The sequence below is a fragment of the Thamnophis sirtalis genome, unplaced genomic scaffold, assembly GCF_051295495.1.
Source record: "Thamnophis sirtalis isolate CommonGarterSnake01/CBP01778 unplaced genomic scaffold, rThaSir2_p1.2 scaffold_10, whole genome shotgun sequence".
Classification (NCBI taxonomy): domain Eukaryota; kingdom Metazoa; phylum Chordata; class Lepidosauria; order Squamata; family Natricidae; genus Thamnophis; species Thamnophis sirtalis.
The window spans coordinates 1,214,107-1,236,231 of record NW_028261390.1 but is presented as its reverse complement, the minus strand read 5'-3'; the positions used below and the strand labels follow the sequence as shown (position 1 = coordinate 1,236,231).

The following is a 22,125-nucleotide window of genomic DNA, read 5'->3' as shown; positions in this document are numbered from 1 at the left end:
TTTCTGCCTTTGTTTAAGGAAAACACCCATAATCAGATATTGGTAATGTCTGGAATAAAAACGAGATCTTTGGTAAAAAAAATTCATCTTGATTACAAAAATTCTACCTGGCAAAGAAAGTCGTAATTACAACCTTATACGGTAACACCCTTTTAAAATATTTCCAGTCCCATAATTGTTCTCTTTCATATTTTTAATTTTTTTAAATAACTTAGAATTTATCTTAGTCAATATAACTCCATGGTATTTCCCTTTTTTCCCCTCCACTTTAAAATCTGAATTTCTCATCCGTATTTACTGATCCTGTTCAGTCCTATTCTTAACCAAGAGTTTTAAAATTTTGTTTATTTATCTTAAAACCAGCCAAGTTCATCTTCTTCATTAAATATTATCCCATTTTGTGGGTCTTGCAAAATCAGAACTAAATCGCTGGCAAAGACTCTTGATTTATACGTTTCATTTTTAATATTAAATTTTTTAAACATGAAGGAAAATTTAAATTTAAATTGTCAAAAGATTTCTCCGCACCCAAAAACATTAACGTTGTTTGTCATGTAAATGTTGTTCTTATTGTAAATATTCAACAACCTCCAGACATTCTTTAACTACCTTTTTGGCAAAATTCCCAAATGATCCTCATGAACAAAATTTTGCAAAACCTTCTTCAATCTTTCAGCCGATCCGGCAGTAAAAGGTTTATCCTTGTTTTTTTAATGATGAAATTGGTCTGTAGATTTTTTTTTATTGTTGAATTTTGATCTTTTTCAATGATAAACATACAAGATTGAGGCATTTTAGATCCTTCCAAGACAGAATTCATTACAGGGGTTAAGCATTCGTTGCCTTGAGTTATTTATAAATAAGGAAATAAAAAAATATCTAAATAAATTAAAATAAAAGTCAGCCATCAAAACACTTGCAGCATTGACCCAAAAGTCCATCTGAACTTGGCACTATATTTATTTTCGTCTTTTTTAATGGCATCTGATATTTCAAAGCTTGTTATGCTATTGTTTTCGTAGATATGCATCTATCGTTTCCAATCCAGCTTTTTACTGTTTTATTCAAATTGGAGTCACAATTATAAAAGGACCAAAAGGCCTTGATTTTTGTGTGTATCATTTTTATTTCTCTGCTTGCCTCAAGGCAGCTAAGCCTTGCTTGCTTCCCTTATTTCTTTATTATTTCATTTAAAATCTTACGGTGGGCATAAGATTTTGCACAAGGAGACGTGGGAGGTTATAATATTGATTTCTCACCCAAGGAAGACCGAGGACAATATTTCATTCTTCCTAAACAGCAACAAGAAGCAATGAACCATCTGGAATCATAAAGCTGGGATCTTTTGTAAAAAAAAAAAATAAGCAAATACATTTCCAGCCACTGCTGACAATTTTCAGCTGGAAAATCACAAGGCGCAGGATCTGCCATTCTTTCAGCTGTTTTTATTATGGTTTGATTTATTAAATCTATTTGTTAGTGCTCCATGGCCAAATTGGTTCGTGCTCCAAGTAATTTATTACCGTGATTACTGCTGGTGGTGTTTATTTGGTCATTTTTAAAAAGCCCAATTTAGGAAATGTACATTAAAAAAAAATAGAGGGGGATGACGGAGGGAAGATAGAAAGTTGGAGGGGGGGGTGGAAGAAAGAGGTGTATGGAGAGTGGAAGAGGTATATTGGGTTTCTATTTTTGGGGGTATTGTTGACAAGAGGAATTGCTGCGATTATTGTTTAATGTGGTATGGCCCCGGCTATGCACAGTATATATGTGAGTGTATGAAAATGAAAAAATGGAAAATAAAAACCTTTTCGACATAGGAAAAAAAATATCTTTGTAGCCCAGTGAAATGAATTGGGATTTCAGCTGATACAAAATGTGCTCTTCCCCTGGCTGGGAAGGAAGAAGTAAGTTTTAAATTTGATTTCCGTTCAGAAAATGAAGTAAGCAACCATTTGTCTGGAATGGAATAGGGTCTCCTGCTTGAGTGCGGGGGCGGGGGGGGAGGTTGGACTAGAAGACCTCCAAGGTCCTTTTCAGCTCTATTCTGATTGATTGATTGATTGATTGATTGAAACCCCCTTGAGCTGAGAGATCAATCCAAGGAGCTTCCATAATTAAGCAGGGATTAGAGGATGGGTTTTCTTGTGTAAACATGACCCCAACCTCACCCTCCGGACTGCTTAGGGGGAGAAGCACAGCTGAATTCAGTGGGACCACCAGACAGTCTGCATCAGTTGACTTTGGAACGGCTGATTTTGCCCAGCAAATCTTCCAAGAGTTTTGGAGAAGCTACAGCTTAGAAGAAGACACTTCCTTTGGGCTAAACATTTTGGACAGGCGGCAGAAATTATGGAATAGAAATCATAAACTCACAACGTCAACAGCACATAAAGAAAAGCTCTATAAGATGTTTTATAGATGGCACCATTCGCCCGCAAGATTAGCGAATGTGTATGAAAAGAAATCTGTTAAACGTTGGAAATGCAATCAAATGCCAGGCTAATATTGCCACATCTGGTGGACGTGTCCCAAAGCCAAAAATAGAATAAAATAAATAAATACTGGAAGGAAATACACAGATGGCTGGAAACCGTGACAAAACAACACAATAGATTTGAAAGCTGAGACATTTTTGTTGGGCATTCTTCCCGGAAACTATAATAAGGGTAACCCACATTTAGGTTTACATGTCCTAACAGCAGCCAGGATCGTATATGCACAAGGCTAGAAAAACCCAGAAACCCCTAAATATGATATCACAATAAATAAATGAAAATCTGGAATGTGCAGAGATGGATAGGTTAACCCTAAAAATCAAAGGAAAAGAAGACTCAGATTATTTTATAGCGTGGGAACTATTCTACAAATCCTTAAATGACAGATATTGAGGTTAGAGGAGTGGATTTATGTGAAATATGGTTTACATGAGAAAGAAAACCCGATACGTAAATATTTTGACGGTTATATAATTGATACTATAATGGAAGATACCGGTAGTATACGTTGTAATAATGATTGATATTATCACAGATTTATTTATTTATATATATGTATATGATTATAATGATTTTGATGATGTTTGTATGTTAACACTTAGAGAACATACTGATCAACATGGAAATGGAGTGTCTGGTTTAAAACAATAAAAAATATTTAACCAAAAAAAAAAGAGAATCGAAAAGGACCCTTTCCTTTGATGGAGTGGGACTTCTGTCCACGGAAAGGAATACTTCTCATCTCTGTGTAGCCAAATTCTGCCATGACAAAGGAAGGCTACATTCCTTTCACAGCCTCTGGTTGGCCTTTCTTACGGCCCATATTCATTTATCGTGATAGCTTGGATGATGTTCCCTAGTTTGGTCATGAAACGTCTGCAAGAAAGCCACCAAGCTTAGAGAGCACCAAGAACCTCACAGTCTTCTTGTTCTTCTTGTTCTTGTTTTTGTTCTTGTTCTTGTTCTTCCTCCTCCTCCTCCTCCTCCTCCTCCCTCCTCCTCCTCCTCCTCCTCCTTTTCTTCTTCTTCTTCTTCTTCTTCTTCTTCTTCTTCTTCTTCTTCTTCTTCTTCTTCTTCTTCTTCTTCTTCTTCACCTCCTCCGGATTCCATCTGCCGGTCAATGTTGGCTGGCGACTCCCTGGGGGAGGGCCTTCTCTGTAGCAGCTCCAGCCCTATGGAACGATCTCCCCGTGGAGATCCGGACCCTCACTACTCTTCCGGCCTTCCGCAAAGCGATTAAGACCTGGCTGTTCCGGCAGGCCTGGGGCTGTTGATTTATCCAGCCCCATTCTAAGCTATATGAATGTTGTGGAATTTTAATGTCTGTTCCTTTTAATTTTTATATGTTCCCCCTTCCTGCTTTATCTGTAAGCCGCCCTGAGTCTCTCGAGAGTGGGCGGCATACAAATCCTAATAAACCTCAAACCTTCTTCTTCTTCTTCTCCTCCTCCTCCTCCTCCTTCCTCCTCCTCCTCCCCCCCACTCCGCAAACCTAACTCCCTTCTAGCACTGATAATCTTACCTAGTTTGGTCATGAAACGTCTGCAAGAACACAACCAAACTCAGAGAGCATCAGGGACCCCACAGTCTTCCTCTTTCTCCTCCTCCTCCTCCTCTTCCTCTTCTCAGCAAACCCCCTCCCTTGTAGCACTGATAGTCTTACCTAGTTTGGTCATGAAACGTCTGCAAGAAAACCACCAAGTTTGGTGTCCCTAACTGGTGTGTGTGTGTGTGTGTGATTTGGTTTTTTCCAAAGCTTTGCGACAATGCCACCACCCCCTTCATGCACTGTTGAATTGCTTTTGTCTTGCACTGATCTACCTCCCCTTTTGGGGAAGACCTTTCAATCAGAGGAGGAGGAGAGAGGCTCGGCTGGACGATTAAAACCAGGTTAATTAAGCATCCAGGTTAACTGAGGTGTATTAACAGGTTTGTTTATCTTTTTACGCGGCGTGGCAATTTGATGCAGAAGTTGGGCACCTGCAGCAAAGGTGTCGCGTGCTTTTTTTCACCCCCAGCATTGGCAAAAGCTCACAATGTAAGGAAAAGGGGGTTTGTGTCTCTGAGGAGCGATTGGGAATAATGGCAGCTGCAATCTTTTTTTTCAAAAAAAAAATTTTATTGAACATTTTTTCCACTTTTTTAACACAATTATCATCATTGCAATATTTCCACATCGGTATACCTCCATTATACCATTTTTATGGGTGGATGGATGGGGAGAGATGAAAGAGAGAATAGATGACAAATATAGATGGATGGATGGATGGATGGATGGATGGATGGATGGATAGATAGATAGATAGATAGATAGATAGATAGATAGATAGATAGATGGATGATAGACAGACAGACAGACAGACAGACAGACAGATGATAGATAGATAGCTAGGTGGATGGGGAGAGATGACAGAGAGAATAGATGACAAATATAGATGGATGGATAGATAGATAGACAGACAGACAGACAAATAGTAATAATGATGGCAGATAGATATAGATTTAGACAGAGGTGTAGATAGACACACACACACAGAAGATAGAAGATCTGATAAACAGGGAGAGAGATTCTAGCACAGATGAAGTTACCTAGTTGGGTCATGGAAGAAAACCACCAAGCTCAGAGAGCACCAAGGACACCACATCCCCCCTCCTCCTCTCTGCAAACCCTACCTCCTTCTAGCACTGAGGATGGTACCTAGTTGGGTCATGAAACATCTGCAAGAAAAGCAAGCACCAAAGACCCCCACAATCCCCCTCCTCCCAACCCCCCCTCCCTTCTAGCACTGAAGACGTTCCCTAGTTTGCGTCAGGAAGCCGCCCAGCCGAGAGAGGCCCTGGACTCCTCGTTTGAACCCTGAGCTAGAAAGATTCTCCTTGCACGAGAGCCCGGGAAGGATCGGGAGGCCAGGCCAGCTGATCTGTGTGCCACGGGGCTCCCGCCACGCAGGGCTGGAGTCCTGGGCGCCTCTCGGATGGCCCATCAGCCAGGCAAACGGCAGCATGGGAAGACCGACTCCTGCCCTGGCTGCAGGTGACTTTTCCCGGGCCCACAATGCAGGGGGAACCAAACTCACACATGTTTTAGGAGGGCAGGGTCGCTAAACTGGCATTCTTCAGGAATTAGCTTTTGCCACCGAGCGTGCAGTGCCCGCTTCCTGCCAGCAGGGGTCTCTTCGGGTGAAAGCGGGCGCAGATTGCCCCCCCCTCCCCAAATTATTCAGCAAATACAAGCCATTTCTTTCTTTCTTTTTAATATTCTTTTTAATTTTGTGTTCCAGATTTTAAAGCCTTTTTACAAAGAAAGTGTTGACCGAATTTCCCCCCCTCCCTTTTTTCCCCATTCTTCCCTGTACATCGTTAATTTTACATCACATCATTTCTAATTTGGGCCCCACGTTTTCTTTCCAAATTTCCATCTTAAATTTAAATTTTTCTTAACAAGCAAACAAAATCATTTTTTCGCCTTTCCATAAAAAGGTACACCAACTATGATCCTTTCCTTTTCCATATGTTATTTCTAGTTTCTACATGCAGTATATATGACCAGATTCCATTTTAATATAACAAGCATTTTACTTAATTGGTTATCTGCACTTAACAATATCTTTTTTTTTTTGAATTTTTATTTTATACACATAAGCACATCAACAAAAGACATAAACACATTAACAAAAATAACCACATAACTTAAAAACAACATAGGAACAATAAGTTCCATCGTATATCATACCGCAGTTCCGAATTGGTTTCTTTGCATTTAGTGTTTTCCCTTCTATACATTTCTATTTTTTCATTCATAATCTCCTTGTTCGTTATCCATGTACAATTCTTTATTTATTTATGCTTAGCTACTTATGACCAAGTATTATTTACCTATATTGTGCTTTATATTTTTACTGTCATTTATTCTCTTACATACAGTTATAGGTATACATTCACATAGTTATTTTTTTCTTTGCCATTCTTATATTATTATTATTCCATTTAAAAGGATATAAGGCACTTAACAATATCTTATTTAACTATATATCATCCGCAATATCAACATGTACCATTTTCTACCAATATCTCTCTTTCTGACCTTCCTCTTTTCCTAACCATTTTTCTTTTAACTCATCCCTTGCTCTCTTTAATCTTCTATTTTTCTTCAGCTTTCTCTTCCTCCTTCTGCCTCCTACTCTTGTTCCCTTTCTTCTTCTTTTTTCCCCTTTTGCCAAATACAAGCTGTTTCTAACCCACAAATTTAATCAGCAAACCCCAAAGTTAAGATTTTCACTTTTCCTTTCCTGTCTCAAGCACCAAGTTTAGCAGCGGTGAGCAAGCAGAAGCACAACCTGGATTATTTTAATTCGCTGATTGAAATAATTAATTTCCCCATCTCGGCCAACTCCCATCCCTTTCCTCATCGCACTTCCATCGTGGGAATGGACGTAACTTTCCATTCCCCCCCCCACCATAAAGAATTCCTGCTGCGGCAGAAATGGATTCCTGCCAGTTCGCACCAGTTCGGTAGAACCGGTTCGTCAACCGGTTCCAAACATTTTTGAAACCCACCACTGACACACACATAAACACACATACAGACTCACACAGAGAGAGAAAGAGAAAGAAAGGAAGAAATAAAGAAAGAAAGAAAGAAAGAAAGAAAGAAAGAAAGAAAGAAAGAAAGAAATAGTGAGAAAGAGATGAAAGAAAAAAAGGAAAAATGGACAGAGAAAAAGGAAGGAAAGAGAGAGAGAGAAAGAAAGAAAGAAAGAAAGAAAGAAAGAAAGAAAGAAAGAAAGAAAACACATGGCTGGCAAGCCACTCCCACCAGGTCACATGGCCGGCAAGCCACTCCCACAAAGGAGGCCACACCCACATAGTAGGTTCAATTTTTTTTTTAAACCCACCACTGCGCTGGGGTCAGCACAGAGACAATATCAAAGCTCCAGATTTTTCTCCCACAAGCTCCTTTCCAGTCCAGTGGGGTCCTCGACTTACAACCGTTCCTTTACTGGCCATTCAAAGTTACAACGGCACTGAAAAAGGAGGCTTTTTCACACTTAAGGACCATTGCAGCAACACACACACACACCCCGCAGTCACGTGATCAAATTCGGACACTTGGCAACTGATTCACATTTATGACGTCCCGAGGTCATGTGATTCTTTTTTGCGACCTTCTGACAAGCAAAATCAATGGGGATTCATTTAGCATCCGCGTTACCAGGTTATCCACTGCAGTGATTCGCTTAACAACAATGGCGAGGGAGGTCGTAGGAGGGGGCAAAACTCACTTAGCAAATACCTCACTTGGCCACGGAACGTTTGGGCTCGAGGGCTGCCTGTAATCCTAAAAGAAAAATGCCCGTTTTAGGCTGGTTTTCAGAATCTCCTGTCTTGGCTTTATCCCACGTCCACGGAAGCTGCGAAGGGGGGGAAGGAATGACGTGTGTGTCTTTTTGTTGGCTCCTGCAGATGCGAAAGGGACCATCCGGGAGATCGTCCTTCCGAAAGGCCTGGACCTGGACCGGCCCAAGAGGACGCGCACCTCCTTCACCGCGGAACAGCTGTATCGGCTGGAACTGGAATTCCAGCGATGCCAGTATGTCGTGGGCAGAGAAAGGACAGAATTAGCCAGGCAGCTGAACCTTTCGGAAACCCAGGTAAGAGAGAGGGAGGGCGGGAGAAGGAGAGAGAGGGGGAGAGAAGGGGGGAGAGGTGGGAGAAAGGGGGAGAGGGAGAGGAAGAGAGGGAGGGAGAAAGGGGTGAAGGGAGGGGAGAGGGATGGAGAAAGAGAGGAAGAGAGGGGAGACTGAGGGAGAGAGAAAGAGAGAGGGAGGGAGAGAAAGAGGGAGGGAGAAAGGAGTGGAGGGAGGGGACAGGGACAGGGAGGGGACAGGGACAGAGAGGAAAAGAGAAAGGGAGGGACAGAGGGAGGATGAGAGAGAAAGAGAGGAAGAGAGAGGGAGAAAGGAGGAGAGAGAAAGAGGGAGGGAAGGAGAGGGAGAGAGAGGGGGAAAGAAGGGGAGCGAGGGAGAGAAAGAGAGGAAGAGAGTGGGGGAGACTGAGGGAGAGAGAAAGAGAGAGGGAGGGAGAGAAAGAGGGAGGGAGAAAGGAGTGGAGGGAGGGGAGAGGGACAGGGAGGGGACAGGGACAGAGAGGAAAAGAGAAAGGGAGGGACAGAGGGAGGATGAGAGAGAAAGAGAGGAAGAGAGAGAGAGACCTAACCCTAACAACGAATTTCTGACCGCATACAATGATATAAACAGAAGCCAATAACAAAGCTTACAATCCTAAGAATGATTTCTAGCAGTGTCAAATACTGCTTTAGTCAGTAACAATTACTATATACTAGTGTAAGCAATTCATAATAAAAGCAAGCAGCCAATATTGGTCCATATATTCCTTCAAGGCCATGACAAAATCTAAGACGTTTCAGAAGAAGGCAGAGACCAGCCTTACGAAAGCTACAAATGCATCCCTAGAGACAGCAAGAGCTGAACTCAACTTGAAGAAGATTTTGCCTTTATTTTTTGGGGGGGGGGAGGGTGTCATGAGAGACTCCACCCTTTTTATTTCCTTGATTTCTTGAGGGGTCCTTGATGCTCTCTGAGCTTGGTCCTTCTGCAGACGTTTCATTGCCAAACCAGGCAACGTCATCAGTGCCACTGCCATAACACCACTGATGAGTGCGTTAATTTCAGACAGTGAGAAGTATTAACCAGTGGAACCCAAGTTGCTTCCAGAAGTTGTGGGTGCTCCCAGAATTCCCCAGCCAGCAGATCTTACTCTCTTGTAATCCCTTCCTCTTGGATGTAATCCCTTCCACTTAGATGAGAGATCTTCGAACTCGGCCACTTTAAGACTTGTGGACTTCAACTCCCAGAATTCCCCAGCCAGCATAATTTACTCTCTTGTAATCCCTTCCTCTGCAATCTCTCCACTTGGATCAGAGGTCTCCAAACTCGGCCACTTTAAGACTTGTGGCCTTCAACTCCCAGAATTCCCCAGGCAGCTCCCAATTCTGAGAGTTGAAGTCCACAAGTCTTAAAGTGGCCAAGTTTGGGACCCCTGCTCTAGAGTCTCCTGCTCGAGCAGGGGTTGGACTAGAAGACCTCCACGGTCCCTTCCAATATTATTATTATTATTGTCCGTCGCATAAACAGGCTGGATTTCCCATTCTTGCCTGCATTTATCACTCTTATCATTACTGGCCAGGCAGGAGTGTCCAGGCTCGTGTCCCCCTTGGATGCTTTTAGTCTGCCCCAGGGAAACCCCTTTCTTTGCCCCCCAACCCTGATCTCCTCGGTGAGAGCAGGCAGCAAACTTGGCGGAAGATGCCAGCGGCCGTAATTAACGGGGCCGTGTCAGAGGTCAGGCCCCCGAGAGGCAGGCCTGGCTGGCAGATCCAACCGGCTGCCACAGCTTCGTGTCCCTGCTGAGCACATCTGAGCAGGGTTGACTTAGCCAAGGGGCCTTTCCTATTCCGCTCCCCCTGCCAAGGGTTGGCCCAGCAGGGCACTTCCTGAAGCCCAGGAGGGATGCTTGCTCACCTGAGCTGCTCCTCGGGGCTCTGCTGCAGCATCCCAGGTGGAACAGGACCACAGGTAAAAAAAGCATCGCTCTGTGGAAGCCCACAGGTGGCCTTGAAGTGGACTGGAGGCTCAATCAGACGAAGAATGGTTGCAGGAAACGGGGGCATGGCCAGTCTAGGGAAGAGAAGGGCCAGGAGGGGCATGATAGCGGCCTTGAGGGGCTGCTGCAGAAAGGAGGAAGGGGGGGGTCCAGCTGTTTTCCAAATCCTCTGAAAAAGGACAAGAAGCAACGGATGGAAATTAACCAAGGAGAGAAGGAAAGAGCGGGAGGGAGTGGAGGCTAGCAAGCCAGCCCACAGAAGCTCCAGGGCCCACAAGAAACCTGCCAGTGTTGGCACCAGCTGCCATGAGAGAGACAGAAGGAGAGGAGTAGGAAGTCTTACACGGAACTGCTGGGAACTGGCAAAAGAAAGAAAGAAAGAAAGAAAGAAAGAAAGAAAGAAAGAAAGAAAGAAAGAAAAAAGAAAGAAAGAAGGAAAGAAAAAAGAAAGAAAGGAAGGAAGGAAGGGAGGACGGGAGGGAGGGAGGGAGGAAGGAAGAGAAAGAGAAAGAAAAAGAGAGGAGGAAGGGAGGGATGAACAAAAAGGAAAAGAAAGAAAGAGAGAGGAGGGAGGGAGGGAGGGAGAAAAAGAAAAAGGAAGAAAAAAGAAAGAGGGAGGAAGAGAGGAGGGAGGAAATGGGGAGGGAGAAAAAGGGAGAAAAGAGAAAGAAAGAGAGGAAGAGAGAGGAGGGAGGAAATGAGGGAGGGAGAGAGGAAGAAAAAGAAAGAAAAGAGGGAGGGAGGGAGAGAGGAAGAAATATACCATGTTTATGTTCAGCACTATGCTAATCCTTTGCTTTCTGGAACATAACCCTCTTCCTTGATTTAAATTGGCAATTTTAGCACCCTTCCTCTTCACTTTCTCAGAAGGGATCTTGTGGGAGACAGACAGACAGACAGACACACACACAGATGGATTCTGAGTCTGGGGAGCATCAGCATCCTGGACATTTGTGGTCCAGCAAGGGGTGATGGAAAGGGATCCAACTCTGTCCAAGGGGAGGGGTGGCTCAAAAGATGCCCCCACCCTTTCAGGATTTGGGCAGGGTTGAGCAGCTGGCTGTGTTGCATTTTCAGGGAAACTGTCCATTTTACACACACACAAAGACACACACACACACACACGCGCGCGCGCGCGGCTGGGCCATGCATGCAATCTCACTGGCACCTCTCCCCCCCCCCCTTTCTGGGAAGGGCTGACAATCCTCTCGAGGCCTCTCTGAGCCCCATGGATTGGTGTCACCCAGGACCTATTTTTAGCCTGATAAATCCCACATCAGGGACGGTTGTCTCACTGAACGGCCAGCCCCGCCAGGTAGGCCAGAGCAGGCACATCAGGGCCAGCAAGGGGCCAAAGCTATTCCCCTTCAGGCTGGCAAGAGGGAGAGATTCTGCTGGGCTCCCATCACTACGATTAAGATTATTTCTTCTTCTTCTTCTTCTTCTTCTTCTTCTTCTTCTTCTTCTTCTTCTTCTTCTTCTTCTTCTTCTTCTTCTTCTTCTTCTTCTTCTTCTTCCTCCTCCTCCTCCTCCTCTCTTTTTCCTCTTCCTCCTACTTCACCACCTCCTCCTTCATCTCTTTTTCTTCTTCTTTTCTTCTTCTTCTTCTTCTTCTTCTTCTTCTTCTTCTTCTTCTTCTTCGCCTTCTCCTCCTCCTCCTCCTCCTCCTTCTTCTTTTCTGCTTTTGCTTCTGCTTCCCCTCCTCTTCCTCTGAATACTGTCTCATTCTGGACTTTAAAAGATCTTGGCCTCTTTTGCCCAGGCAATACCTCTTGTTATCTCTGCCAAGATCATCTCCCTGCTACAAATCATTACTTGCTTCATCTAGAAAACACCCTTCCTTCCTTCCTTCCCTCCTTCCTTCCTCCCTCCCCCTCCTTCCTTCCTTCCTTCCTTCTTTCCTTCCTTCCTTCCCTCCACAGCTCCTTCCTTCCTCCCTCCCCTCCTTCCTTCCTTCCCTCACCTTCCCTCTCTAGTGCCTGAATTCCTCCCTCCCTCCCTCCACCTCCTTCCTTCCTTCCTTCTTTCCTTCCCTCACCTTCCCTCCCCAGCTTCGGCATTCCTCCCTCCCTCTCCTTGCTTCCTTTCTTCTACCTTCCACCCTCTCTCCCTTCTCCTTCCTTCCTTCCTTTCTTCCCTCCCCAGCTCCTGCATTCCTCCCTCCCGCTCCTTCCTCCCCCCTTCCCTCCAGAGCTCCTGCATTCCCCCTCTCCTTCCTTCCTTTCTTCCTTCCTTCCTTCCCTCACCTTCCCACCCTGGCTCCTGCATTCCTCCCTCCCTCCACCTCCTTCCTTCCCTCACCTTCCCTCCCCAGCTTCGGCATTCCTCCCTTCCTCTCCTTCCTTCCTTTCTTCTACCTTCAACTCTCTCTCCCTTCTCCTTCCTTCCTTCCTCCCTTCTCTCACCTTCTCTTACCTTAAACCTCCCCCCCCCCCGTGACTGGGGAATCCCGAGAGTTGAAGTCCCCACACCTTCAGGCTGCGGAGGTTGAAAACTATTGCATTAACTTCTGGCGGGAGGGAGGGGGCGCTTGGGGTCTGGGAGAAGCGCCCCCTGAGCGGCAGAGCTTCCCCCTCAGGTGGGGGCAGGGGAGGGCCCCCCTCCCTCCTCCTTCCCAGCTGGGCACTGACCCCCCCTTCTCCTCCCCTTCCTCCTCTTCCTCAGGTGAAGGTGTGGTACCAGAACCGGCGCACCAAGCAGAAGAAGGACCAGAGCCGCGAGTCGGAGAAGCGCGGCGCCGGCCCATCTTCCACCTCCGAGGCGTTCGCCACCTGCAACCTCCTGAGACTGCTGGAGCAGGGCAGGCTCCTCTCGGTGCCGGCGCCCCCGCCCTGCTGCCCCGGCGCCTTCTCGCCCCGTCGGTGCTACGCCCGGCCACGAGCCCCTTCCCCGGCGCTGCCCAGGGCGGAGAGCCCGCCGGCCACGGGCGGCTTCAGCCTGCAGGTCTCCTCCCTGGCCGCCTCGGCCCCCGCCTCACGCCTGCCCCCCGCGCCCCCCCTCTGCTTCGGCAGCCCCCTCGGGGGGAGCCTGCACAAACTCCCCGCCGGCTACGGGCTGGGGCGTCCGCCTTCGAGCCCTACACGCGCCTGCAGAGGAAGGACAGTCCGCCGCGCGGCCCCCGGACCCCCAGCCCCTGAGAGCCGCCCGGGCGGCGTCCGGACTCGGGGGGGCTTCCTCAGGATCGCGGCCAGCAGGATGCGCTGAGCCTCCCGCACCTCCCACCCCCCAAAAGGACGCCTTGCTCCCCGCCCCGACGCCCCCCGCCCCGAGTGGTCGTCCGGCCCGGCACCGTCTACCAAATGGCAACCGCCCCCACCCACCCACCCAGCCCCTCACCCCGGCCCCCGATGTGTGTGTGCGTGGGAGTGGGAGTGGGTGCGTGCATGGATGGGGGACCCTTTCACGGAACTATTAAAACGACAGCGACTGGCAAACCCGGCTCCCTGCTTTGACTGGGGGGGTGGGGGGGTGGGGGCTTTGGCACAAGCTGGATGGGGGAGGGTGGGGGAAGGTCTTCCTTCCGTGACGTCAGCAAGACAGAGAGACACGGGTGGGGGCGGAGGGAGGTGGTGGAGACGCCTTTGAAAGGGCGAGAGGAGAGGGGGGTCTCAGCCCGCGAAGGGGCTGCAAGAACTACGTTGCCTGCCCCCCACCCCACGCAGCCCCCCGCCCCCACCCGGGATGGATGTTGTAAGGGAGATGGGGCAGCTCTGGAATTATTTCCGTGAACTTAGCGTGGCCTCCCTCTCTTCCTTTCACGCTTCCTTCCTTCCTTTTGCCCTCCTTTCCCTCCACCTCCCTCCCTCCCTCCCTTCTTTTCTCCCTTCCCTCCCCAGCTTCTGCATTGCTTCCTCCCTCTCCTTGCTTCCTTTCCTTTCCCTCTCACTTCCTTTTCTTTCATTTCCTTCCTTCCCCCTTCCCTTTCTCCTTCCTTCTCTTCCCCTCCCTCCTTTCTTCCTTCCTTTCTTGCTCCTCCCTTTCCTTCTTTCCTTCCCTTTTCCTTCCTTCCTTCCCCCTTCCCATCCCTTTCTCCTTTCCTCCCTCCCTCCTTCTCCTTTTCTTGCTCCTTCCTTCCTTCCCTCCCCTCCCTCCCTCTGGGTGAGAGTCCCAGTCCCAGACATGGCTCTCGCTAGCTGCCCCCCACCAGCTGGGGGTGATGGGCTGAAGGCGCAGGGCTGCAAAGCCAAGGAAGAAGCCACCTTCTTACTGATCATCATCAGAGGCTGCTCATCCAGGAAGGATCCAGCCTCCTGGTTGGGATTATCAGAGTCATCGATTGAAATGGGCGGTTGTAGAACTGGAAGGAAGGAAGGAAGGAAGGAAGGAAGGAAGGAAGGAAGGAAGGAAGGAAGGAAGGAAGGAAGGAAGGAAGGAAGGAATGAATAGGTGTCCCAGGAGGGTCTCCAAACACTGGTGGGTGGGGGAGAGGGAGAGGGCCCCCCTTGCCCCTGTTTGACCTCGGGTGTCTTGAAATCGAGGTGCTGGCTTCAAATTTTAGCATTATGTATTCATCACAGGCGGATAACCTAACACAAAGAGAGAGACACACACACACACACACAGACACACAAACCCTGTGCCCCCCCTCCAAACATTTTCCACAATCCCTTGAAGCTTGGCAACCCACTTTTCCCTCCCACTTGAGGGAGAAAATGTGTGAAGTAAACATAAACCTACTTCCAAAGCAAAGAAAGAACCAAACTTACTTAATAATTGTTACTGCTTTTACATCAACAACACACACACACAAAAATGCGATTGTGATACGTCGTCCGACGGGGGGGAAACAACCACTCAAAGAGGGCACGAACAAAAATGTGCAAAAAACAAGACGACAAGAGAAATGAAACATCATTGCAGCAATAAACAGTTGCGATTCTATAGACACGCCTGTCTAATGCCAGTGTTCAAAATGTGAAAGTATTTTGGATTTATTTACATGATTATCATTTTTAACCTGTTTCATCCTGTATAAAATGAATCCCCCCGTTTTCTTCATATTTTTCCTTACACCTGGTCCTTGACGCATGACCATATTGAGCCCGCGATTATGGTCACAAATCAAGAGCGTCATAAAACAGATCATCATGGGGGCCAACCAGATTTTGCAACCCTTTTTTTGAAAAGGGGGGGGGGTTGCTGGTTGTTAAACGAATTCTCCCCATTGTTAAGTGAATCCATTTTTCATTCTTGAGCATTTCTGCCAAAAAATTGATGTAAATACTGGGGGGGGGGGGGGTTTGCTAAAAAAAAGTCCTAAATCAGGGGTCTCCAACCTTGGCCAACTTTGAGTCTTGTGGACTTCAATTCCCAGAATTCTGGGAGTTGAAATCCACAGATCTTAAACAGCTTCAAATGGTCACTAAGTGGGTGTTCATAATTCGAGAACCATCTGCACAAAGTCTACTCAGTGACCGTTTGAAGTTTACGACGGCGCTGGAAAAAAGCCACGACCATTTTTCATGATCAAACTGGCTCGCATTTACGACGGTCGCAGCATCCTGTGTGTGTGTGTGTGTGTGTGTGTGTGTGTGTGTGTGTGACGCGATTGCTTTCTGTGACTTTCTGACCAAGCAAAGTCAATTAGGGAAGCCAGATTCCTTTCACAACGGTGTCGCTGAACCACAACGGGATTTGTTTCACAGTTGTGGCAAGACAGGTCGTAAAACGGGGCAAAGCTCGCGTCACAACCCTCCCGCTTAGCAACAGCAACGTGGGGCTCAATCACTGTGGTCGTAAGTTGAGGACTACCTGTACCCAAATCCATTCATTGTTGGGGAGTGCCATTGGACTTTCAACCCACTGAGTGAAACAGCCGTATATATATATTTTTCCGCTGCTGAAGCTCCATGTGGCCGTAATTCGGTATATCTGTCATTCGAGACAATATTTTCCTCGGTGAATTTGAGCTGTGGTTGCACAATCATATTTATACAATCCATCGCTTCCTCTTAAAAGTTAGACACTGTCAAAATTTGTGTTTAAAAAGAGCATTTTTCCTGAGTACATCTCTTTAACCCAGGGGGCCGCAATACTGCGGCTCTGGAGCTGCATGTGGCTCTTTCATCCCTCTGCTGTGGCTCTCCATTGCCGGTTGGCTCCCCAATTGATGGGGCTTTTGGTTAGGACAGGTAGAGGAAAAAGGACACCGCTCTAGGAGGAGACTCTATGGTGGGGAACCGGACTTCTAGTCAACTCCAGAATTGAATGCGGGGGGGGGGGATTCCGGTTAGGAGCTTTGTGGCTCTTTGAGTGTTTAAGCCGACCCCTGCTCTAAGCAAAAGGCCCAAACTTCAGAAAAAGGAGACCAAGAATGCAGCCATGTGAATTTATAATCGTTTTTCTCTCCTCCCCCCCCCCACTAGAAAAATTAAGTGCAACCCTCCCTTCCACCCGACAATTAAAAACCTCTGCTTTAGCATCATCGTCATCTACAGCAGCGTTTCTCAAAACTGTGGCAACTTTTAGACAGCTGGACTTCAACTCCCAGAATCCCCCTGGCAGCCATTGGGGTCAATGTCACAAAATAGCAATAGCAATAGCAGTTAGACTTATGTACCGCTTCATATGGCTTTCAGCCCTCTCTAAGCGGTTTACAGAGTCAGCCTATTGCCCCCAACAACAATCCGGGTCCTCATTTCACCCACCTCGGAAGGATGGGAGGCTGAGTCAACCCTGAGCCTGGTGGGATTTGAACAGCCGAACTGCCGAACTGCAGTCAGCTGAAGTAGCCTGCAGTACTGGCACCCTAACCACTGCGCCACCTCGGCTCAATCAAAACTATCACCGCTAACGTCTGCTTTTAATGTCCTTCTCAGAGAGTCTTCTTGGTCAAGAGTTTGAGCCTCTTTAAGATGGCAGGACTCCGACTCCCCAAATCCCCCTGCCAGCACATCTGGCAGGGGAATTCTGGGAGTCGAAGTCCATCTATCTGAAAGCGGCCAACTTTGAAAAAGTAAATAGGACTTCACCTCCGATGGCTTTCATGTCTTTCTCCCAAAGTCTCCTTGGTCAAGGAGCTTTGCAAAACCAGCTTCGTTGTATTTATTTTGTGCAACGACAATAAAGGAATATGCTATGCAGGCAAAGAAGCACCAGCTCAGTTTCTGGGACCCCTTTGCGCAGCAGGGAAATCAGGGCAGAAATCCAAGGCCGCCGTGAGTCCGTAGCACAGAGAAATCTGGGGTCGAACCTGTGTAGCTCAGGTGAGGCAGGAAATTTCTAATCTGCTGACCGGCTTTGCAGCTGCCTCCAAGTTTACAGCAAACAGATTTTGCTGTGTGCAAACACAACACACCCAGCCAGGGCAAGGACACAGCCATCCTGCCAGCCTCTGGAGCCCGTATAAAACCCTGCAAACTCCTGGGTGCTGGCTTGCCTCCTTGCAAACCAGCATCCTTATTCGAAGGGACATGGCGACCAAGGTGGATGTGGGAATCCGGGTCTTGCCAGGAGCTGCAGATGGAATCAAGGAACATTTCCAAGCTGTGACACGGAATTACATCACCCATCCCAGGCTGAGTGAGTGTATTTTGGGGGGAAGGTGAAGGGACAATGCAACGGGGAAATTCTCATTTTTAGGCACCGTTTCTAGCTGCGGGAAAGTTACGGCTTTGTTTGCTTAGGTGAAAGAAAAGAGCTGGGTTCAGTTCCGGGCGGCATTCGCGCATGGTGAGATGTCCCAGGGAAATGGCTGGCTTTTTTTGCAAGATGGACCTCGTTTTCTTGTTTCCCCTGGGGTATTTCCTGCCTGTTAGGAATTTCCTAGAGTGGGCGAAGGCGGTTTTTGCAGAGGTTGTTGGATTATGGGTCTTATGGTGGCTGAGAAGCATGGGCCCTGGAGACTGTTTCCAAAAAAAGAAAAAGAAGAAGAGCAGAGTCGGAAGGGGACCTTAGAGGTCTTCTAGTCTTTCTCCAACCTTGACCACTTTAAGACTTGTGGACTTCAACTCCCAGAATTCTCCAGCCAGCCTAACTTACTCTTTTTTAATCCCTTCCTCTGCAATCTCTCCACTTGGATCAGAGGTCTCCAAACTCGGCCACTTCAAGTCCCAGAATTCCCCAGCCAGCATAATTTACTCTCTTGCAATCCCTTCCTCCACAATCTCTCCACTTGGATCAGAGGTCTCCAACCTTGACCACTTTAAGACTTGTGGACTTCAACTCCCAGAATTCTCCAGCCAGCATAACTTACTCTTTTTTAATCCCTTCCTCTGCAATCTCTCCACTTGGATCAGAAGTCTTCAAACTCAGCCACTTTAAGACTTGTGGACTTCAACTCCCAGAATTCCCCAGTCAGCTGTGGAAGTCCCCAAGTCTTAAAGTAGTTGGAGACGGCTAATGCAGTCCAATTTTCTTTTCAAAGTTGGCTGCTTTAAAACAGGTGGACTTCAGCTCCCACCCCGAAGGTGCCAGGTTTTGAACTACAGCTAGTCCCTGACTTACGACCACTCATGTAGTGACCGTTCGAAGTGACAACGGCCCTAAAGACATACGGCTTATCATATACGGACTTTTCAAGGCGTATTCCCGTATTCGCTCCAATTAAACACACGGTTAAACTCTGAATGTGAAAAAGATCTATTCAGCGAGTCCTCGGCTTACAACCGTTCACTTGCTGGCCATTCAAAGTTACAGCGGCACTGGGAAAAGTGACTTAGGACCATGTTTCACACTTACGACCATTGCAGTCAGGTGATCATAACTCAGGCGCTTGGCCGTTGGTTCATATTTATGACGGTTGCAGTGTCCCGAGGTCACGCGATCCCCTTTTGCGGCCTTCTGACCAGTCAATGGGGAAGGCGGATTCACTTAACAACGGTGTTACGAAGATAACCATTGTGGTCATAAGTCGAGGACTACCTGTATAAGTGAGGCATAGTATCTTTAGTATCTTCCAGTTTCTCATTTATTTTTTTATACAAAAAATATAAATTTCATTATTATTTTTTTTATACGCCCTACACTGGTTAGATGGCCAAGACGTGGGTATCTGAATACAGGGGGTCCTCGACTTATGACCACCATGGTGCCTGAAATTCCTGTTGCTAAGTGAGACATTCGTGAAGTGAGCTTTCCCCCATTTTACCATCTTCCTTGCCACCCGTTGTTAAGCGAATTCCTGCCGTTGATAAGTCGCTAAGTGAATCTGGTTTGCCCCATTGAGTCGGCTTGCTGGAATGTTGCAAAAGGGGATCGCGGGACCCCCGGGACACTGCCACCGTCGTAAATATGAGTCGGTTGCCATACGTCCGAATTTTAACGATGTTTCCATGGGGAAGCCACAACGGTCGTTAAGTGTGGAAAATAGTCCTAGGTCACTTTTGCCAGGGCCGTTGTAACTTTGAATGGTCAGTGAGTGAACGGTTGTAAGCCGAGGACTAGCTGGATAGATCTTTTTCACATTCATTTTGTAACTGTGTGTTCAGTTGGAGTGAAATGTGAACACGCCTTGAAAGTCCGTATATGATAAGCCAGTGTTTCTCAACCTCGGCGACTTTAAGTCCTGTGGACTTCAACTCCCAGAATCCCCCAGCCAGCACAGCTGTGCTGGCTGGGGGATTCTGGGAGTTGAAGTCCACAGGACTTAAAGTCGCCGAGGTTGAGAAACACTGTGATAAGCCGTTCGGTGCATAAATAAACCCCTCCTGGCGAAAAGGCACTGCCGTTTTCCTTAAGCTTCCTCGCCACCGGATCCCTGACGGTCATCCTGAGAGTCCCCTGACCTTGAATGGGTCCCGCAAACAGGATCGAGCAGCCGAAGCAAGAACCAGCCGGCTTGAGTGACTGCAAAGTTTGTTATTAACTGACACAACAGCAGACAGTGGAGTTTTCCACTGCAAGCAAGCAAGCAAGCAAGCAGGCAGGCAGGCAGGCAGGCAGGCAGGGAGGGAGGGAGGGAGGGAGGGAGGGAGGGAGGAAGGAGGAAGGAAGGAAGGAAGGAAGGAAGGAAGGAAGGAAGGAAGGAAGGAAGGAAGGAGGAAGGAAGGAAGGAAGGAAGGAAGGAAGAAGGAAGGAAGGAAGGAAGGAGGAAGGAAGGAAGGAAGGAAGGAAGGAAGGAAGGAAGGAAGGAAGAAGGAAGGAAGGAAGGAAGGAGGAAGGAAGGAAGGAAGAAGGAGGAAGGAAGGGAAGGAAGGAAGGAGGAAGGAAGGAAGGAAGGAAGAAGGAAGGAAGGAAGCAAGGAAGAAGGAAGGAAGGAAGGAAGGAAGGAGGGAGGGAGGGAGGGAGGGAGGAAGGAAGGAAGGAAGGAAGAAGGAAGGAAGGAGGGAGGGAGGGAGGGAGGAAGAGGAAGGAGGAAGGAAGGAAGGAAGGAAGGAGGAAGGAAGGAAGGAAGGAAGAAGAAGGAAGGAAGAAGGAAGGAAGAAGAAAGGAAGGAAGGAGGAAGGAAGGAGAAGGAAGGAAGGAAGGGAAGAAGGAAGGGAAGAAGGGAAGGAGAGGGGGGAGGAAGGAAGGAGGAGAGGAGAAGGAAGGAAGGAAGGAAGGAAGGAAGGAAGGAGGAGGGTTCTCAGCTCTCGTGGCCCAAAGATCTGACGCGACGCGGGGGATTCTGGGAGTGGAAGTCTTTGTCCTTCAAGTGCCAAGTTTGGGAAACACGGCATCAACCTTTTTTGCAAAACCCTCCCTGTCCGGTCCACCCCTCTTCACCACAAGCCCCCCCCCTTGCCCCCTCCCACCGAGTCACATGACCCTGCAGGTGTGTATGGGAACCACTGCCGCTCCCCCTAATTAGTGGCATAGTGCAGCCCCCCGCTGGGCTTTTCACCAGCCCCGCTTGCCCCTCGCCAGCCCGATGTGTTTGACAAGTGACACATCGCACAATAGGCAGGTTGCCTAGGCAGGGGCGGGGCGGGGAGGGGAGGGGGCTGGAGAAAAAGGGCCTGATAGGGACCATCGGAAAAGTTTGGGATTGTCTGGAGAAGCAGGGAATGTGCTAAGGGGCCGGTTCTAGGAATCCTGGCTTCCTGCAGAGCTTAAACCTGGATAATACTTTAGCAATAGCAATAGCAATAGCAGTTAGACTTATATACCGCTTCACAGGGCTTTCAGCCCTCTCTAAGCGGCTTACAGAGTCAGCATATCTCCCCCAACAATCCAATAGATAGATGGATGGATGGATGGATGGATGGATGGATGGATGGATGATAGATAGATAGAGAGAGAGAGAGAGAGAGAGAGACAGACAGACAGACAGACAGACTGACAGAGAGAGAGAGAGAGAGAGAGAGAGAGATAGAGAGATAGATAGATAGATAGATAGATAGATAGATAGATAGATAGATAGCAATAGCAATAGCAATAGCAATAGCAATAGCAATAGCAATAGCAATAGCAATAGCAATAGCAATAGCAATAGCAATAGCAATAGCAGTTAGACTTATATACCGCTTCATAGGGCTTTCAGCCCTCTCTAAGCGGTTTACAGAGTCAGCATATCGCCCCCAACAACAATCCGGGTCCTCATTTTACCCACCTCGGAAGGATGGAAGGCTGAGTCAACCTTGAGCCGGTCAGATTTGAACCACTGAACTGCAGATAGCAGTCAGCTGAAGTGGCTTGCAGTACTGCACCCTAACCACTGCGCCACCTCAGCTCTGGATGGTTGCCGTCGTGGTCAACCGGAAATGACGACACCCCTAAGACTGCAGGCAGTCCTCGACGTACAGCAGCTCATTTAGCGACCATTGAAAATGTTACGACGGCACTGGAAAAAGTGACCATCTAGAAGAGAGACTAGAAGACCTCCAAGGCCCCTTCCAGCTCTATTCTGATGGGTGGATTGAGGCCGGAGGCCAAAGCACAGGAAGAACCATTGCTCAAACAATGGGGTTTGTCTACTTTAATGAAAAGGAGGACCAGGGGGGACGTAATAGCATCCTCCAATATTTGAGGGGCTGCCAGAAAGAGGAGGGGTCAACTCATTCTCTAAAGTGGCAGGGGTCTCCAACTTTGGCCAGTCACTGATTTGTGGACTTGAGCAAAGCTGGCTGAGGAATTCTGGGAGAGA

At 47.6% G+C, this 22,125-nt stretch overlaps 2 protein-coding genes across 2 annotated transcripts in view; both read left to right on the top strand.

Annotated features, from left to right (window-relative positions):
* Positions 1-13,547, top strand: part of LOC148043709 (ventral anterior homeobox 2b-like) — a 31,650-nt gene extending 18,103 nt beyond the window's left edge. Inside the window, 3 exon segments of the mRNA XM_087723714.1 lie at positions 7,962-8,149; positions 12,786-13,179; positions 13,182-13,547. Coding sequence (XP_087579840.1) covers positions 7,962-8,149; positions 12,786-13,179; positions 13,182-13,258 — 659 coding nt within the window. The 3' untranslated portion in view covers positions 13,259-13,547.
* A 3,919-nt stretch (positions 13,548-17,466) lies between these two features.
* Positions 17,467-22,125, top strand: part of ATP6V1B1 (ATPase H+ transporting V1 subunit B1) — a 30,265-nt gene continuing 25,606 nt past the window's right edge. Inside the window, exon 1 of the mRNA XM_087723713.1 lies at positions 17,467-17,642. Within this exon, the coding sequence (XP_087579839.1) occupies positions 17,534-17,642 (109 nt within the window). The 5' untranslated portion in view covers positions 17,467-17,533. The remainder of the gene's footprint in view (positions 17,643-22,125) is intronic.